This window comes from Carcharhinus amblyrhynchos, chromosome 15, assembly GCF_965287045.1.
Source record: "Carcharhinus amblyrhynchos chromosome 15, sCarAmb.v2.hapA, whole genome shotgun sequence".
NCBI lineage: Eukaryota > Metazoa > Chordata > Chondrichthyes > Carcharhiniformes > Carcharhinidae > Carcharhinus > Carcharhinus amblyrhynchos.
This window is the reverse complement of record NC_137338.1, coordinates 55,900,438-55,915,929: the sequence shown is the minus strand read 5'-3', so window position 1 is coordinate 55,915,929 and position 15,492 is coordinate 55,900,438. Positions and strand designations below refer to the sequence as shown.

General features: G+C 39.9%; 1 protein-coding gene across 1 annotated transcript; it reads right to left on the bottom strand.

Annotated features, from left to right (window-relative positions):
• Nucleotides 1-239: 239 nt before the first annotated feature.
• LOC145353325 (uroplakin-1b-like) lies at nt 240-14,393 on the bottom strand. The gene is made up of 9 exons (XM_080203977.1): nt 14,377-14,393; nt 14,304-14,314; nt 11,273-11,351; nt 8,216-8,416; nt 6,820-6,894; nt 5,265-5,387; nt 4,196-4,375; nt 2,418-2,501; nt 240-1,215 (listed from the first exon to the last, which is right to left on the bottom strand). The coding sequence occupies exons 3-9, from the start codon at nt 11,339-11,341 to the stop codon at nt 1,165-1,167; spliced, it is 783 nt and encodes a 260-aa protein (XP_080060103.1). The 5' UTR covers nt 11,342-11,351; nt 14,304-14,314; nt 14,377-14,393; the 3' UTR covers nt 240-1,164.
• Between the last annotated feature and the right edge of the window lie 1,099 nt (nt 14,394-15,492).

The window sequence follows — 15,492 nt, the reverse complement described above, 5'->3', positions numbered from 1 at the left end:
TTGCAGTTAGATTGTTAAATGCCTTCACTATGAGCATCTCAAATCAGCTCTGTCCAAGTGTCATTCTTCCAAATAGACTGCATTTGGAATAAAATGGTGCTTTGTGATAAAACTGATTCATTCACCTTTGAGGTGGTTATGCAAGAGAGAGATGATCCTGGTTTATTGAAGAATTCTGTAGCTCAACATGGTGCAGCTTTGCAAGCACCCTAGTTTCATTCAATCAACTGCCACATTGACCTGAAGATTAATAATTTATTCTTAAAAATTAAATGCTTTCATACATTAGAAAAGATATAAAAGAAACCCCACAATATACATATATTACACATTTAATATTCCTTTTACAGAAGAGGTGGAAAGGTACCAAATACATTATCACCTATAAAGCAGTACTTGAATTTTAAGTTTCCTCCAATAATATCTTCAATCTTTTTACATGGACAACCTCAATATCAGCTAAGGTTACATGTGGGGTTGTACACTGGCACAGACCATTTTATTGCTCGAAGAGTGATGATAACATGTAGATTTAAATTGTATAGTTAGAAGAGGGAGGAGGATAGACCATAAAGCTTGCTCATACTTTTCTGCTACACAATAGTTAAGTTTTGGGTCTCTTTCTAAGTCATTCCCTCTTGGAAAAAATTAATTTTGTAATGCTCAATTCTAATTATTAACATAACTAACAAGCAGATGAGCTATTTTGAGTGTTGAACATGGCTTATCTATTCTCCAATCTGTAAGGGCTAACTCACCAACCCTTACATTTGAAGTCACTTTAGAGGACTGGTTGAAATATCTACCTTTCTTATCACCAACTGATAAGTTACAGGGAGGTGAACTGTTTATGGTGAAGCTAGTTTCAGGACATACAAAAGACAACAAATTGCTGGGTTGAATGTCAGATACAAGAGGATTGCAGTTTTTAGAACTATTTAACAAATTTATAGGACTTAAAAAGGCAGAAATTACAACTATTTAAAAAAGGCCTTCATCAGGCCAACAGGTGGAGGTGTAACAGACTATCAACTGAATACAATAGATTATTGTTACTCTCAATACTTCACAGGTTCAGTTAAGAGTCCTCAGTATTGCCACGAGGGGTAGGACTGCATACACATTTGATTTCAAGCCCATATATTTGAAGTCCAGTGCCATGCTTTAACTCTCCAGTATAGCATAATAGTACATTGATCCAGCAAGGACAAAGAACTGAAACAAGAAAAACAAACAAGTCAGCTTGCATAGTAAAGTTCATGCCAAATTATCCATTTATAACATGCCAAAGCAGCAATTCCTCCAGTATTACCCAAAGTAGTTCAAGATAATAAGAATGTGCTAATCTGTTTAGTCATGATGTAGGTAGAATAAATTACAGCTAAGATGCCATAGAAATATCCTGCTTCCTGTCTGAAATGCGATGTTCTTTGTTTAACAAGCAATTTAAAAGAGGGCAACCATGACAACATCAACCTAGGTTTTGGTTTCTAGACAAGAGTTCAGCATCAACCCACAGCCCTCATTTTCTCCTCTTTTCCCTCAGACCCGCCCTTCACTGTTTTCCTCAGCCCAAGGCATGACTCAACCCAAGAGACACGAGCCTCAAGTAAAATAAAGCAAATAGATCACTTTCAATTAAATTGAATAGAGTTACAGATTGAAGGGAGTTTTGAGAGGCCCATTTTCTGCATATTGTCTACTTGGTAACATACTATTGCGTCAGTCAACAAAACATCCAAAAACAGCCTCCTTTCATTGCTCAATTACTTGTGCCATGTAGCCTAGAATCTAAACTGAAACAATTGGAGTACCCCTAGATCTCCAAAGTTTGCCCAGCATCCTAGGCCATGGAGGGAAATACAAGATTTCAAACTTAAAGTGGAATTTAGCAATCTAGACTAAGACATACACAAAAATCAAATCTGGGTTTAGCGGCGATTTCTTCCCCACAGTTGAATAATGCAGGCATCACAACTAAGCAACATGTGAATGGCCATTGAGAGAGTCGCACCCAAATGGAGCCAAAACCCAGCATAAACTGTTTTGAGAAAAAAAGGGAGCAGAGAAAGCAATTAAGAAAATCTAAAACATAATAAAATAAAGCTATTTGCAGCTTTAGCTTTATATCCAGCACCAAGTTTAAAAAACAATTAAATATTATGGTGAGTTGCAATGATTAGCTTGGATTGACAAAACCAAGGAATATTCAGAAGGTGGACCAGCAGCTTTCATTCACAATGTTCACACTGAACAACATGGCAGCCTGCAAACTGCACAGACCAAGTAAAATCATTCACACAAAAGGTTTTGAGGGATTGTGCACAACTAAAACTTGAACTATCACACAGCATTGAAATGTGCATGCAAGATGATGAATTAATTAGCAGTAAAATGAGCACAGAAAAAGCACTTACAGTCCAACAGAGGATAGCAAATCCAAACCATGCCACACCCCAAGCATGTCTATTCAGAGGACCAGAGATAAATTCAAAGCATCCCTGCAATAAAAAAGAAAGGCATGTTAGAAAAGCAATTGCATTGTGTAACAATTTTCAATACATTATACAAATAAAATATCAAACTTCATGGGTCATGGAACTGACATTTCCACCTTTGGATTCATTGATCACCTTGAACCGAATGAACACATGGTAGTATTTCATGTACAGTTGAAGCAGACCACAAAAGGAATCATTATTTGTAGAATACAGACTCATTGAATATGGACAAAGAGAGAGAAAACCTGGCACTGAAAATGGTTGCAAATTTGGATTTGCCATAGTTACATTCTCCAACTACTCCATAAACACATCCACAGTACTTACTTTTGAGTTGACTTGCATTGTTACCCAGTGTGGCAACATCAGCACCTCCACGATCAGAACTAGATTTTTTTTGTGCACAGTTCTCTGATCTCTCCAAAAAGAGAGATATAAAACTGGATAGGAACTCAGAACAGCTATTCAAATCTTTATATAATTTGAAAATGAACAGTATGATACTTCAGTGAGTCACCTTGTTCATTTTCAAGCTAACTTCCAACTCTATTCTTATACTGCATCTTTATCATCATGTACAAGAGTCTTGTTTTCCCTTTTCTATCCACAGGAAGTTGTGATTGGTTCCTGACATTCCTGGCTAACCTCTGTATGAGGAAGAGTTGATAATCAAAACTGATGTCACAAACTCCTTTGAAAGTTGTTTTGTAGAATGTCATTGTCAACCCTTGTGTGTATTCCTTTCCTTGCATCACTATCACCTAGTCAGCAACCTCTTGGAGATGATACACAATACTATCACTGTGCATCAGTGGTGGAGGGAGTGAGCCTGTGGATGTAGTGCCAATCAAGTAGGCTGCTTTGTCCTGGATAGCATCCAGCTTCTGGGAGCTGCACTCATCCAGGCAACTCCTGCTCCTATTTCTTATGTTCTTATGTAAGTTAACAACATTGCGGAGCACTCCTAACTCGTGCCTAAATTGTGGCCAGACTTCGGGAGTCAGGAAATCAGTTACTCACCACAGTATTACAAGTTTCTGACCTATTCTTACCACATATTTATATGGCTAATTTTACTTTTATTCACTCATGGGATATGGGGATTGCTGGCTGAGCCAACATTTATTGCCCCTCCAAGTGCCTCACTAGGCCATTTCAGAGGCTATTTAAGAATCAGTCACATTGCTGTGGATCTGAAACCACACCAGGTAAGGACATCAGATTTCCTTCCCTAAAAGGACATTAGTGAACTAGATAGACTTTTACAACTGGCAGTGGTTTCATGGTCATCAGTAGATTCTTAGTTCCAGGGTAGAGTTTTACATTGAAGTGGGCAGGGTCTCTGGTGGGAAGCCTACTCTTGCCCTTGTTAAAGGGCACCTCATGGCCATTTAATAACCACTCAGCCTCATGTTAGGGTTAGAAAGACAAAAGTCAATCTTGGGTAGGAAGGAGGTGCTTCGATCAGAAGCTCCTTCTGTCTGGAGGCACCCTTTTCTTTAGGCCACCCAGCAATCCTTCAAAAGACCTGTCTCTGGAATTCCATATCCTCAAAACAACACCATCATCCCAGAAATTAGTTTTATATCCCTCAAGTAAAGAAATCAAGGCTGTGCAGAGTACTCTAAGTGCAGTCTCACCAATGCCCTGTATAGTTGTAGTAAGGAAGTTGAATAATCCAATCTTTACATTACCTGCCTATGAACGTAACCATTAACACCAAGTTTGCAAGCATCCAACCCCGTGATCGTATTAAATGAGTTGGTTACACAACACTCTCGAGGCCAGGGGAAGTCAGAATCTGAGTGGGTCGATCTGAATGCAGAGTTGAAGTTAATCCAGTCCTCTGGTCCATTTACTCCACAGCAATTATTCTGCAAAAAAAAGTGTGAAGAAAAAAAATATTCAGAGGCACGCTGTCTCCTGAAGAGACAAAAAAAAACATGGTCAAGCAAATCATCCTTTCTTCACCCACCCCTAAACAATTCCTTCTTTCTCACAGCAGAAGAGCTGGAAAAAAAAACTTAAACAGCTAGTGGATTGCCTGCATAATGTGACAAAATACCTTAATGCAACTTTATACTTAGAGTTTGGCAAAATAAGTGTTAGAAATATGGTAATTCTGAAAGTGTGGTTGGGCTTGTCCAATGGAATTTCCACTAGTGGTTGCCCCCATTGCAGGATTCCAGTGGCATGGGGTGGCTTCAATGGGAATTTCCATTAGTAATGGCAGGACCAGAGGATCCAGAACCAGTGAACATCACACTGCCTCCTGCTACTGAGGAAATCTGAGGGGAGGCCTGAGAATTTTGCCCGACAAATGAGATCAGCTTTACGGATTGTCAGAACACAGCTAGAAGATAAACAGATGGAAGAAAAGTTAGAATTTTTTTTGTTTGAAAAGTGGGACAAGACTTGAGTCAAACTTGCAAATGAACACTGATGACCCACAAGAGGAATTTGTTGTCTCATCTGAGACATAGACCAATCTTCCAAAATTCAGAATCTCAATGATCAGTAGTTCTCACCAGCCTGTCCGTCCACCCCCACAAAAGAAAAACCATTCACTGAGATCCATTTTCTGTCCCACACTATTGTATAAAGTAATAAGATTTATTCCAATAACTTTTCAAATCCTGACCTTGGATCCTAAGAAAGTCGTACATACTTTAGTTTACTCATCTCTACTTGTTCCATCCTAATATCACTTAAAGCCAACTTCATCAATATATAAGCTCTCTTCCCCTATCCTGCTTTACTTACCTCAGTCATGACGCGATTCCAAGATTTGGTGAGACCCACGTAGTTTCTGAACTGATCATCATTCTGCCAGTTCTTGTTGTCATACAACTGGAGCATTTGCTTGAGGAAGAAGTTTGGAACTAACTGCAAAATAATTTTTTCGGAAGGTGTTTAAAAAAAAATGTACAAGCTATTCTAACCCACGAGAAAGTCCAATGAAATGAACTCTCAAGATTTTAAAAAAATCATCTAAGGATAATTTGGGCTAGGGCAACAAGTGGAGGTGTTGCCTTCCACCTTCACTTGTCATTTAATATAAGAATTTGGCCATATTGGAAATCATTATGATAGGGGGCATAAATTAACACTGTTATAACAAAGAGTTTAAAGTGGGCTTTACTCTGCTTCTTGCCATCCAGTAACAAATCTGTGTGTCCTTAATGACTCTGAGCTGCCCAAAGTTAAGGAGGTCTACTTGGGATACTGCTGGAGTACCTTGCATCCAAGTATGATTTGCAGACAAAGTGAATTAGAACTTGCAAAATTGCTATAACCTAAAATTGAAGTATTTTCCTTGGATTTGTAGGTGTCCAGAAGGTTAGAATTTCATACTACAAGTTCTGATGTAGTATGAGGTACACCTGCAGGTATAAAATGTGACCTGACTTTTCCAGCTGTTCACACACCAGTGGAATTTTTACCTGTTGTGTATCCCCACTGCAGGATTCCAGTGGCATGGGGTGGTTTCAGTGGGAATTCGCATCAATACTGGCAGGACCAGAGGATCCAGAACCAGTGAACAGCACACTGCCTTCTGCTGCTGAGAAAATCTGAGGGAATCTTCCTTGGAGGTATCAGTATGCAGTGCTTGTGTCTCCCCACCATTGCAAACTCGAATCTTCGGGTGCTGATTTCAACTATCTATAAATTCTCCAGGGTACAACCCTCCGAGAACAGAAGATCTGGGCCATTGTGTTGGAGCTCAGGTCAAACTGGATATGTCCACAGCCAGGTGACAAGGCCATAGTCAATTAAATCAAACAGAACCAATTTTAGTCATAAGTGTTTTCAAAATGTTTGCTGCCAAACTTATTCAATCTTCTCAGCTGAACTTGGTTTATTCTTGATTTCCATCAGAACTTGTAGTACGAAAATCAAATCTTCTGGTCACCAACAAATCCATGGAAAATAGTTCAATTTTAGGTTATAGCACTTTTTCAAGTTCCAATTCACTTTGTCTGCAAATTATACTCAGATAAAAAGGTACCCCAGCAGGGAGACCTCCTTAACCTTGGGCAGCCAATAGTCAATAGGCACACAGGTTTGTTACTGGATAGCAAGAAGCAGAGTAAAGCCCGCTTAAACTCTATGTTATAACAGTGTTAATTTATGCTCCCTATCATCTTAATGATTTCCAATATGCCAAATGACAATCACACACTGGAATTTTTCATGATCTATTCCAGATAGGACTTCAATTCATTAGCCAATGTCACCAGTCAGCTACAAATTGTGATCCTTATATTCAGTAGTGATATGAATATAAAGCTGTCCATGAATGAGAAAGGTTACTTACGTAGTCCCTGTGTGTTGCAGCTGTGATGCATGAAGCAACTTCAAAGATGTAGACAATTAGCATCAAAATAACATACTGAAAAACAGGACAGAAATATGTATGCACCTTAAAACTGCAACGAACAAAATAATCACTGCACATTTCTTGATTAACAGCTTGCTAATCAGAATAGTTGTACTAGCAAGATTGATTTTACATGAAAAGGGTGCAGTGTTTCATTCCGGCAGACATGCTGGAACTTAACTGCCTTCGTTAGTTGGGTATGCACCATAGCAACTGTAATTGTAATTGTAATTAAATCCATCAAACCAAGGAAAGTCAATTTAAAAATCAGAAGTTGACTGTTCTCTCATTTCTTTATAAAAGCAATGCACAAAGAAAGGTGGAATTTTCCCCCAAAATTTGAAGTGTTAAAAGAGATGGTTTTAATAACTCAGAGCTTAGTTTTGATAATTTATGGTACTGTATAATCCAAACACTGTTTGGAGATTCATGCCAATAGGACCTTGGACAGAGATTAATCCTGCCAGAGAAACCAGCAGAGACTGCTTCTGCTGCCAGTGGGCATGCACCTTACTCCCAGTATATTAGGAGGTCTACTCACCTCCCACAAGGGCTCCCTCCAACCCCCAAGACATCTTCTCTCATGAACGAATGTTGAGTCTCTCACCTCCAATCCCCTGCCAGCTATCATCTTTCACCCCTTGCCCTCCCCCCACCACCAGTCCCCAACCACTGATTGAGATTCATTCCCTCCACTGCCCCCCCCAACCATGGACATTCCCCACCTTTATGCCCAGAGGGCAGTGCTACAAGGGGCACTGCTCAGCCCCACCCCCAAGTACCCAGGGGCTTCAATGGCCTTCAGTCTCACCAGTGACGCCATCACATCGGTCCCCATTGGGGATCATCTGTGATCCTTGTCAGTGAAGACCTCCACTGGAGGAGGTTGGAAAGCTAAGTGAGCCCAGACTCACTGATGATACTAAAATGATCTTATTAATACTTAAATAAGGGTCATGCCCTTCCCTGGTGTGAGGCACATTGGCAGAACAGAGCCAACAATATTAGGAGGTAAGAAATCAGACGCAAGCCCAATCTTTCACCTTTAGTTCATACGCTACTCGATTAGTGCAGTAGGGCAGGTGAATGTCTCCCAATGTATCAATTAACTAGTGACAATTCACTGTGCACATGGTAAAGCCCACAATTAGATTAGAAAAGTGCTCAGTTCAAGGAAACCATACTCAGGATGTGTTTCAGGTTGAAACCAATGCTCATAGCCTTACTTCTTCAAAAAGGCAGGTCATGCTCTGGGGCAGGGAAACCCATAACTGAATGCAAATGGTAGAAGTGATTCATAAATCACAACAAGCTGGGAAGAATTGAAACTTACTGCTAAGATAACCTTCCTCGCCGATTTCATGATTCCAAATACGCCAACAATGCTCAGTACAAATAGGCAGAAGCCAACAAAAAGTCCAATCCAAGCTGCAGCAAAAATATCATCATTGTTGGCAGCTGAAAGTAAAGGCCAGAGACCGTGCTGATCCGAAACATGAAAAATGCATTCTGCCATTAACGCAATGCCACATAACTGAAAACAGAAGGAGGAGAGAGTTAATAGACAGTTCTTAAATCTTTTATCTCAAAATGCAACTCACCATACAAACAGAAACATTTCATCTTAGGACTGAGGCGCCAATTAAAAGACTGAACCAGTCTTTTAGTTTGCAGCTGAAGAGGAGATCAGCTAAACATCAGAAAGAAATTCTAACTAAAGAGGCCAATGAGATGAAACATCCAACAATTATTCTTCCAGTAATCAAATTCCAGAGACCAAGCACATTATTTGAACTTGAGATTCTGTGCTGATTTCAAGATTAGTTAGGAGGACTAGACAGGAACATCAGCGGCAAATTCCAGAAGGTGTGGAAAGCATTAAAGAACTTGGAATGCAGTCATCATTATAAAAATGTCCATTGAAATTCTCAATGAGCACTTACTAATTCTCTCATTCACCATCCCATTACAAAAATGTATTTAATCTACCTGCGGGTGAAACTTAAAAAGCCTATCATTCCTGTCAAATATCCGTTTGTCAAGCCCATCCTAAATTGAGGATGAGGATATCTTCCCTATAATTGTAATATCTGATCTCTCCCACTCACATTTCCAACATCATCCAAGAACATAAACCATTTATGGCACCAAATACCATGATTTTGATCAGCTCAGCACACAGACACTTTGCATGTGGAATGCTCCCTGCCTAAACAGTGCCTTCACCATTAAGTTACTGAAGTGCAGCAGCAGGGTGTTAACAATCCTTGCTCATTTCTAGCTCTAAGCTGGAGTCCATACACCCTTCATTAAAAATATTATACAAGTTTGAGCTATACTATTTAGAACCCAATCAAAATATCCTGTTCAATAAACAAGCACAAAAGAGCAGTCTTTCAAGTACTTCTGTGCTTGGCAGTAAGTTTCCTTCAAAATGACATTCCCAGTCTTTCAAGACCTTCTGAATCTGTATAAATGACCAAATATCACTTACACAAAGCAACCTTTTGTGTTCACATCAGATGCCAACGTTAGTTACTCTATTGGTACAGGTATCTGTTATTTCAGTTTCCTCCTTGCGTTTACACACATCAAAAGAAATCCATCCACTCCCAAGCAGCAATTGGGAAATGTTGGAACCACCCTATGAGAAACACACCTATAATTTCATCTTCAATACCAAGCATGGGAATCTCATTTTGAAGGAAACTTATTGCCAAGCACAGAAAATATTAAAAAATTACAATTTTTTGAATAGGATTTAGGTATTAGGGAAGTCTTAGTTTAGATAGCCTTCTCAATCAAAAAAGGCAAAATAAAAGATTGCCTTGGCTTTCACCCAATTTATAGGCCAAAATGGTTGCTTCCACTATTTGGGCAGGTATTTTCTTTAACAAGGCAAACTGATACTTCGAATACCAAGAGTTAGCTGGGAGAAAAATTCAAATTCACATCAAGTCATTCTGGATTTAACATTAGAGAGAGTCAAGTTACTAAGGAACAGAAATGTTGTGAGTGATAACTTAATCTCATTGCAATGCAGGGATTGGGAGAGCAAGTGTGGGAAATCTCAGCTAGTAAGAAAACTGGACAGGAGTCAGTGTCAGGCAATTCAAAGTATAATAACCTGGTACAGTGACAAAGATTTATTAGGGTTTGGTTCTAGGGAATTGTAAAGATTCAATATTAAATGTTTGCAAGGGCTGTTTCCATAGTGGAAGAAAAGAAAGACGTGGCTTTAAAAAAAATGATTAGATCAAACACATTAGTGTGCTGTAGGAAAAGAAAGCACAGATATTTTGCACATTTGAAATTTGGGAGTAATTTTATGCCAACTTGTTAAAATTCAGCTAATTCACTAGATTGGTACCAGCACAAGGAAGCAAACAAATTGGATTAATTTGAAGTAGGGTTGTCAACTGTGAATGAATGTGTTCCTGCAAGTTTCACCACATGACTTGCCCCCCACCTCCCCCCCACTCCAACCATTATTCAACCAACACCCATCCTTGATATTCTGCTTTCCTCTGCTAATTGAAAAGCAAAAGATGTCATTGCCCAATAGATATGCCTTTCCTTTTTCTCCTCCCAATATTTTTGTATTTGGTAAAAAAGATTTAAAAGTAAATGACAGAAAAAATTACTGTCCCAATGATTGTTTTCTCCCCAAGGTTGCATACAGTCGTGTCTATAAGATGTAGGAGCAGAAGTAGGCCATTCAGCCCAATGAAATCATGACTAATCTGATAATCCTCAACTCCACTTTATTCCCTTAACCTTTGATTCCCTCACTGATTAAAAATTTCTCAGCCATGAACAAACTTAATGCCCCAGCCACTGCAGTCTTCAGTGATGAAGAATTCCACAGATTCATTACCTTCAGACAAAATTCCTCCTCATCTGTCCTGGAGGGTTGGAAATTCCACTATAAAAGAAAACATCTGCAATATTTGATTCCAAAAGCCTAGTACTACTGGAACCACTGCTACTTGTCAGACAATTTCTTGAAGTTGATATGCTATTTGATATAGACAGCAAAACGTTTCTATTTGCTCATGCCATTAGGATTCTCCAATTCTATCAGCAGCACTTCTCTACCCACAGGTTTCAAATGGGAAAGCCCATTGACAGTTGTGGGACCAGAGAATCCCGCTGCTAGCAACAGAATGTCGCCTCCCACCAACAGGAAACATATAGATGGAGGCCGGAGAATCTTGTCTACTGAATCATGTGCCAGTCAGCGGTAATAACATGGAAATGTGAAATAATAGGGATATGCAAAACAAAATTACAAACGCAATTTTTCTATAACTGATTACCTTGCTTCCAATGCAATTCTTAAATAGAGCAACATTCAACATACTTTAATAATAAAACAGTCAATACATACCATGATGACCACATTTCCAAAAATGAGTAATCCTTGGAAAACCCTCACTCCAGAAGTTCCTTTGGCCATTTTTGATCAGCTAAAATAGAAAACAGGGAAGAGAAAACACTTGATGTTTAAATGCCTTCATATTTGGCGTATTACAATTACCAGTTTATTTCAGTGGTATTTAATCTCCAGAAAGAGTGTGCTGCATTAGTTTCAGAACGTAACCTATAATCAGATGGTTCCTCTGTTGTGGAATAACTATAACTAAGTTGTGGTTCAAAGTAGCAGAGAATGGCAATACACTTACCAATTCTTTATAATAGCTATTAACAGATCTTTTAAAAACCCACAGGAGGTGAAAAATCCTCAAGTCATGTTTTATATAATGATTTCTATGCACGCACCACAGGACTTCAAACCAAAATGAATTCACAGAGCATCCATAGGCGTGATTGACAGTGTAGCAAATGCATTGCCAAACAAAATTAAGCCCATGACCACATATATCCACAGACCACAATCAGTAAGGATAGGCATCAACACCTCCTCCACAATAATCCTCAACAGCAGTGCCCCATAAGGCTGTGTTTGCAACCCCCTACTATATTCCTTGTACACGTATGACTGTGTGGCCAAATTCCCTTTCAATTCGATTTTCAAGTTTGTTGATGACACCAAGGTAGTGGGTTGGATCTCAAATAATGACGAGAGTATAGGAATGAGATAGAGAATCTGATGAACTACTGTGGCAACAATAATCTCTCCCTCATGTCAACAAAACAAAGGAGATTGTCATCGACTTCAAGAAGCATAGTGGAGAACATGCCCGTCTACATCAATGGGGACAAAGTAGAAAAGATTGAGAGCTTCAAGTTTTTAGGTGTCCAGGTCACCAATAACCTATCCTGGTCTCCCATGCCAACACTATAGTTAAGAAAGCCCACCAACACCTCTACTTTCTCAGAAGACTAAGGAAATTTGGCACGTCAGCTACGATTCTCACCAACTTTCACAGGTACAACCAAAAAGAATGCTTTCTATGGTGCATCACAGCTTGGTATGGCTCCTGCTCTGCCCAAGACAGCAAGGAACTATAAAAGGTAGTGAATGTAGACTAATCGATCACACAAACCATCCATTGACCCTCACTATACTTCCCACTGCCTCAGTGAAGCAGCCAGTATATTTAAGGACCCCACACAAGCCAGACATTCTCTCTTCCACCTTCGGGAAAAAGATAAAAAGTCTGAGGTCACATACTAACTGACTAAAGAACAGCTTCTTCTCTGCTGCTGTCAGACTTCTGGATGGACTTACCTTGCATCAAGTTGCTCTTTCTCTACACCGTAGCTATGATGTAACATTACATTCTGCACTCTCATGTTTCCTTCTCTATGAATGGTATGTTTTGTCTGTATAGCATGCAAGAAACCATAACTTTTCACTGTATGTTAATACACGTGGCAATAATAAATCAAATATCCCGACAGAAATGTGGCTACATCAATGACTATCAGTGCTAAAAGTGTGCACCTACAAGATCCACTGTAGCAACTCATCATGGCTCTGACAACACTTCCTATATTCATCTCTACCACCTGGAAGATGGAGGGCTGTGGATGCAAGTCACACACCATCCTGACTTGAGTTGTTTCTGGGTCAAAATCCTGGAACTTCCTTCCCAATAGGATTGGGACAGCACATCTCTAAATCACATGGACTGCAATGTTTCAAGAAGGTGGCTCAGTTGTCTTTCACACAGGCAACCGTTGGCCTACCTAACAACACTTACCTCATGAGTGAAAATGATCACAGCCAAGACAACTATTGCTGTACTTGGACAGCGAGTAAAACAGTCTCTGTATTTTAACACAGCTTTACATCAAACAACAAAACGCTTGATCAAATAATTTGCTATTAAAGCACATTGAAGGGTAGATGTGATTTCAAAACAAGGCACAGATAATTGAAGGCACAGTGATGAAAATCAAGTATGTAAAAGTTAGCATATGTGTAGCTCTCAGTTACTCTCCCTTTGGGTGGTTGGGGAGATCAGCTAGGATTATCAAGATTTGGCCAAGCTCAAAGTGATCAGTGGCCTCCTGATTCCTGATCAAGTGATCACTTCTTTGATGGATGGCAGAGGACTGCCAGCAGCCAAAATAATTCCACCTAACACCTTCATTTTAAAATGGAGAAAACTCCCAAATAAAGTCACAACTCAAATGACATCTTATACAAATCCATGTGGAAAGGTGATCATATTTACATATCTTAACCCAACATTGAGATTCCATTGTAGAACAAGCACTGTGGAATCCCATCCCCAAATCCCCTCCTTAGATAAAAAAATGCCTGCGGCTCAGAGGCTGTTAGGTGGTAACAGGTTCATCAACATTCTTAGAGAGACAAATGCCAACAATCCAAGTCATCAACTGGGAAAGGATTTACAACCAGGGCCACTAACAACAAAAGTATTTGGTCATTTACACTAAGAAAAAAAACTAAACCAAAACCTCGCCTAAATTACGTGTTGGTTTTCTGGTTACATCACAAGAATAGGTTGAAGATACACTAAAAGAGAGCTACAAATGCACCACACCCAATAGGCAGCATCTATTTACAGGACTGATTCGAGTGTTTTAACCGGTGAAAGAAAATAAAAACCGCTTTGAAATATCACAAACTACAACTCTGTTCTCATAACAGGCAGCATTAGGCTCGAAGGGCTAGATGGCCTACTCCTGCTCCTATTTCTTATTTCTAGAAAGCAGAAGACAATCTAATCAAACTTAAGTTTACCAGCTGAGCTTAAAAAAAATTAATGTTGCTGGAATTTCAACCACTTTCCTGCCCTTTAACTTCAAGTTACAGCGACGGATAATGAACAATCCGAACATATTTCAAAGCCAAAAAAAAGTGCTCGCAAGTTGTTTAAAACTGATAAACGAAACAGATGAAACAGCTAACAATGCAATCCACGCAGCAAGTACTACATAGGCGCTCAGTGCAGTTAGTGGCAAGGCAGATCTAGCTGACTCACCTCGTGTGCGTCTCCCAGCTCCTCTCCCTGAACTGTTCCTACCTCCCAGCTCCTCTCCCTGAACTGTTCCTACCTCTCAGCTCCTCTCTCCTGTATCTACTCTGGGAGGAGCCCCACTTACAACAGTTAAAAGGGCTCAACAGCTCCAACGCTTGCGCACATTGCTGGCCCCCATCCATGCCACACCTGTACAATGCTTTGCTCTCGATTCATTGAGATTTCTTCTTTGTAACGTTAACAGTGTGCCTCCTTTTAGAAAAAAGATAAAAGAAACAATGTATGAAAGGCAGCCACCTTCTGGACAATGGGGAAGTGACATCCGTCTCTTACACTATAGTGTGATTTTTCGCCTTCCAGAAAGACTGAAGTTCAAATGAAACATTGTAGTCAAATGTTGCCTTCAGCCTTAATGGGTTCTCGTCGGAATGTGCGCTGAAGTAAGGTGTCAAACTCTTTCAATTGGCATTTGACACAATATGTGGAGATGCCAGTGTTGGACTGGGGTAAACACAGTAAGAAATCTCACAACACCAGGTTAAAGTCCAACAGGTTTATTTGGTAGCAAAAGCCACAAGCTTTCGGAGCACTGCCCTTTGTCAGGTAAGTGGGAGTTCTGTTCACAACCAGGGCATATAAAGACACAAACTCAATTTACAAAATAATGGTTTGCGAGTTTTTACAGGTAATCAAATCTTAAATGTGAGTGGGGAGAGGGTTAAGCACAAGTTAAAGAGATGTATATTGTCTCAAGACAGGACAGTTACTGAGATTTTGCAAGACCAGGCAAGTTGGGGAGGTTACAGATAGTGTGACATGAACCCAAGATCCCGGTTGAGGCCATCCTCATGCGTACGGAACTTGGCTGTCAGTCTCTGCTCAGCGATTCTGCATTGTGTGTCGTGAAGGCCATCTTAGAGAACGCTTACCCGAAGATCAGAGGCCGAATGCCTGTGACCGCTGAAGTGTTCCCGCACAGGAAGAGAACACTCTTGCCTAGTGATTTTCAAGCAGTGTTCATTCATTTGTTGTTGTAGCGTCTGCATGGTCTCCCCAATGTACCATACCTCAAGACATCCTTTCCTGCAGCGTATCAGGTAGACAACGTTGGTCGAGTTGCAAGAGTTATGTACCGTGTACCTGGTGGATGGTGTTCTCATGTGAGATGATGGCATCAGTGTTGATGATCCAG

Coding starts and splice junctions, on each gene's coding strand:
- LOC145353325 (XM_080203977.1), bottom strand. CDS start 11,341: ATGGCCAAAGGAACTTCTGGAGTGAGGGTTTTCCAAGGATTACTCATT. Junction 8,417..11,272: donor TTGGAAATGTGGTCATCATG/GTATGTATTGAC, acceptor TTCTGTTTTCAG/TTATGTGGCATTGCGTTAAT. Junction 1,216..2,417: donor TTGCTATCCTCTGTTGGACT/GTAAGTGCTTTT, acceptor TTCTTGTTTCAG/TTCTTTGTCCTTGCTGGATC.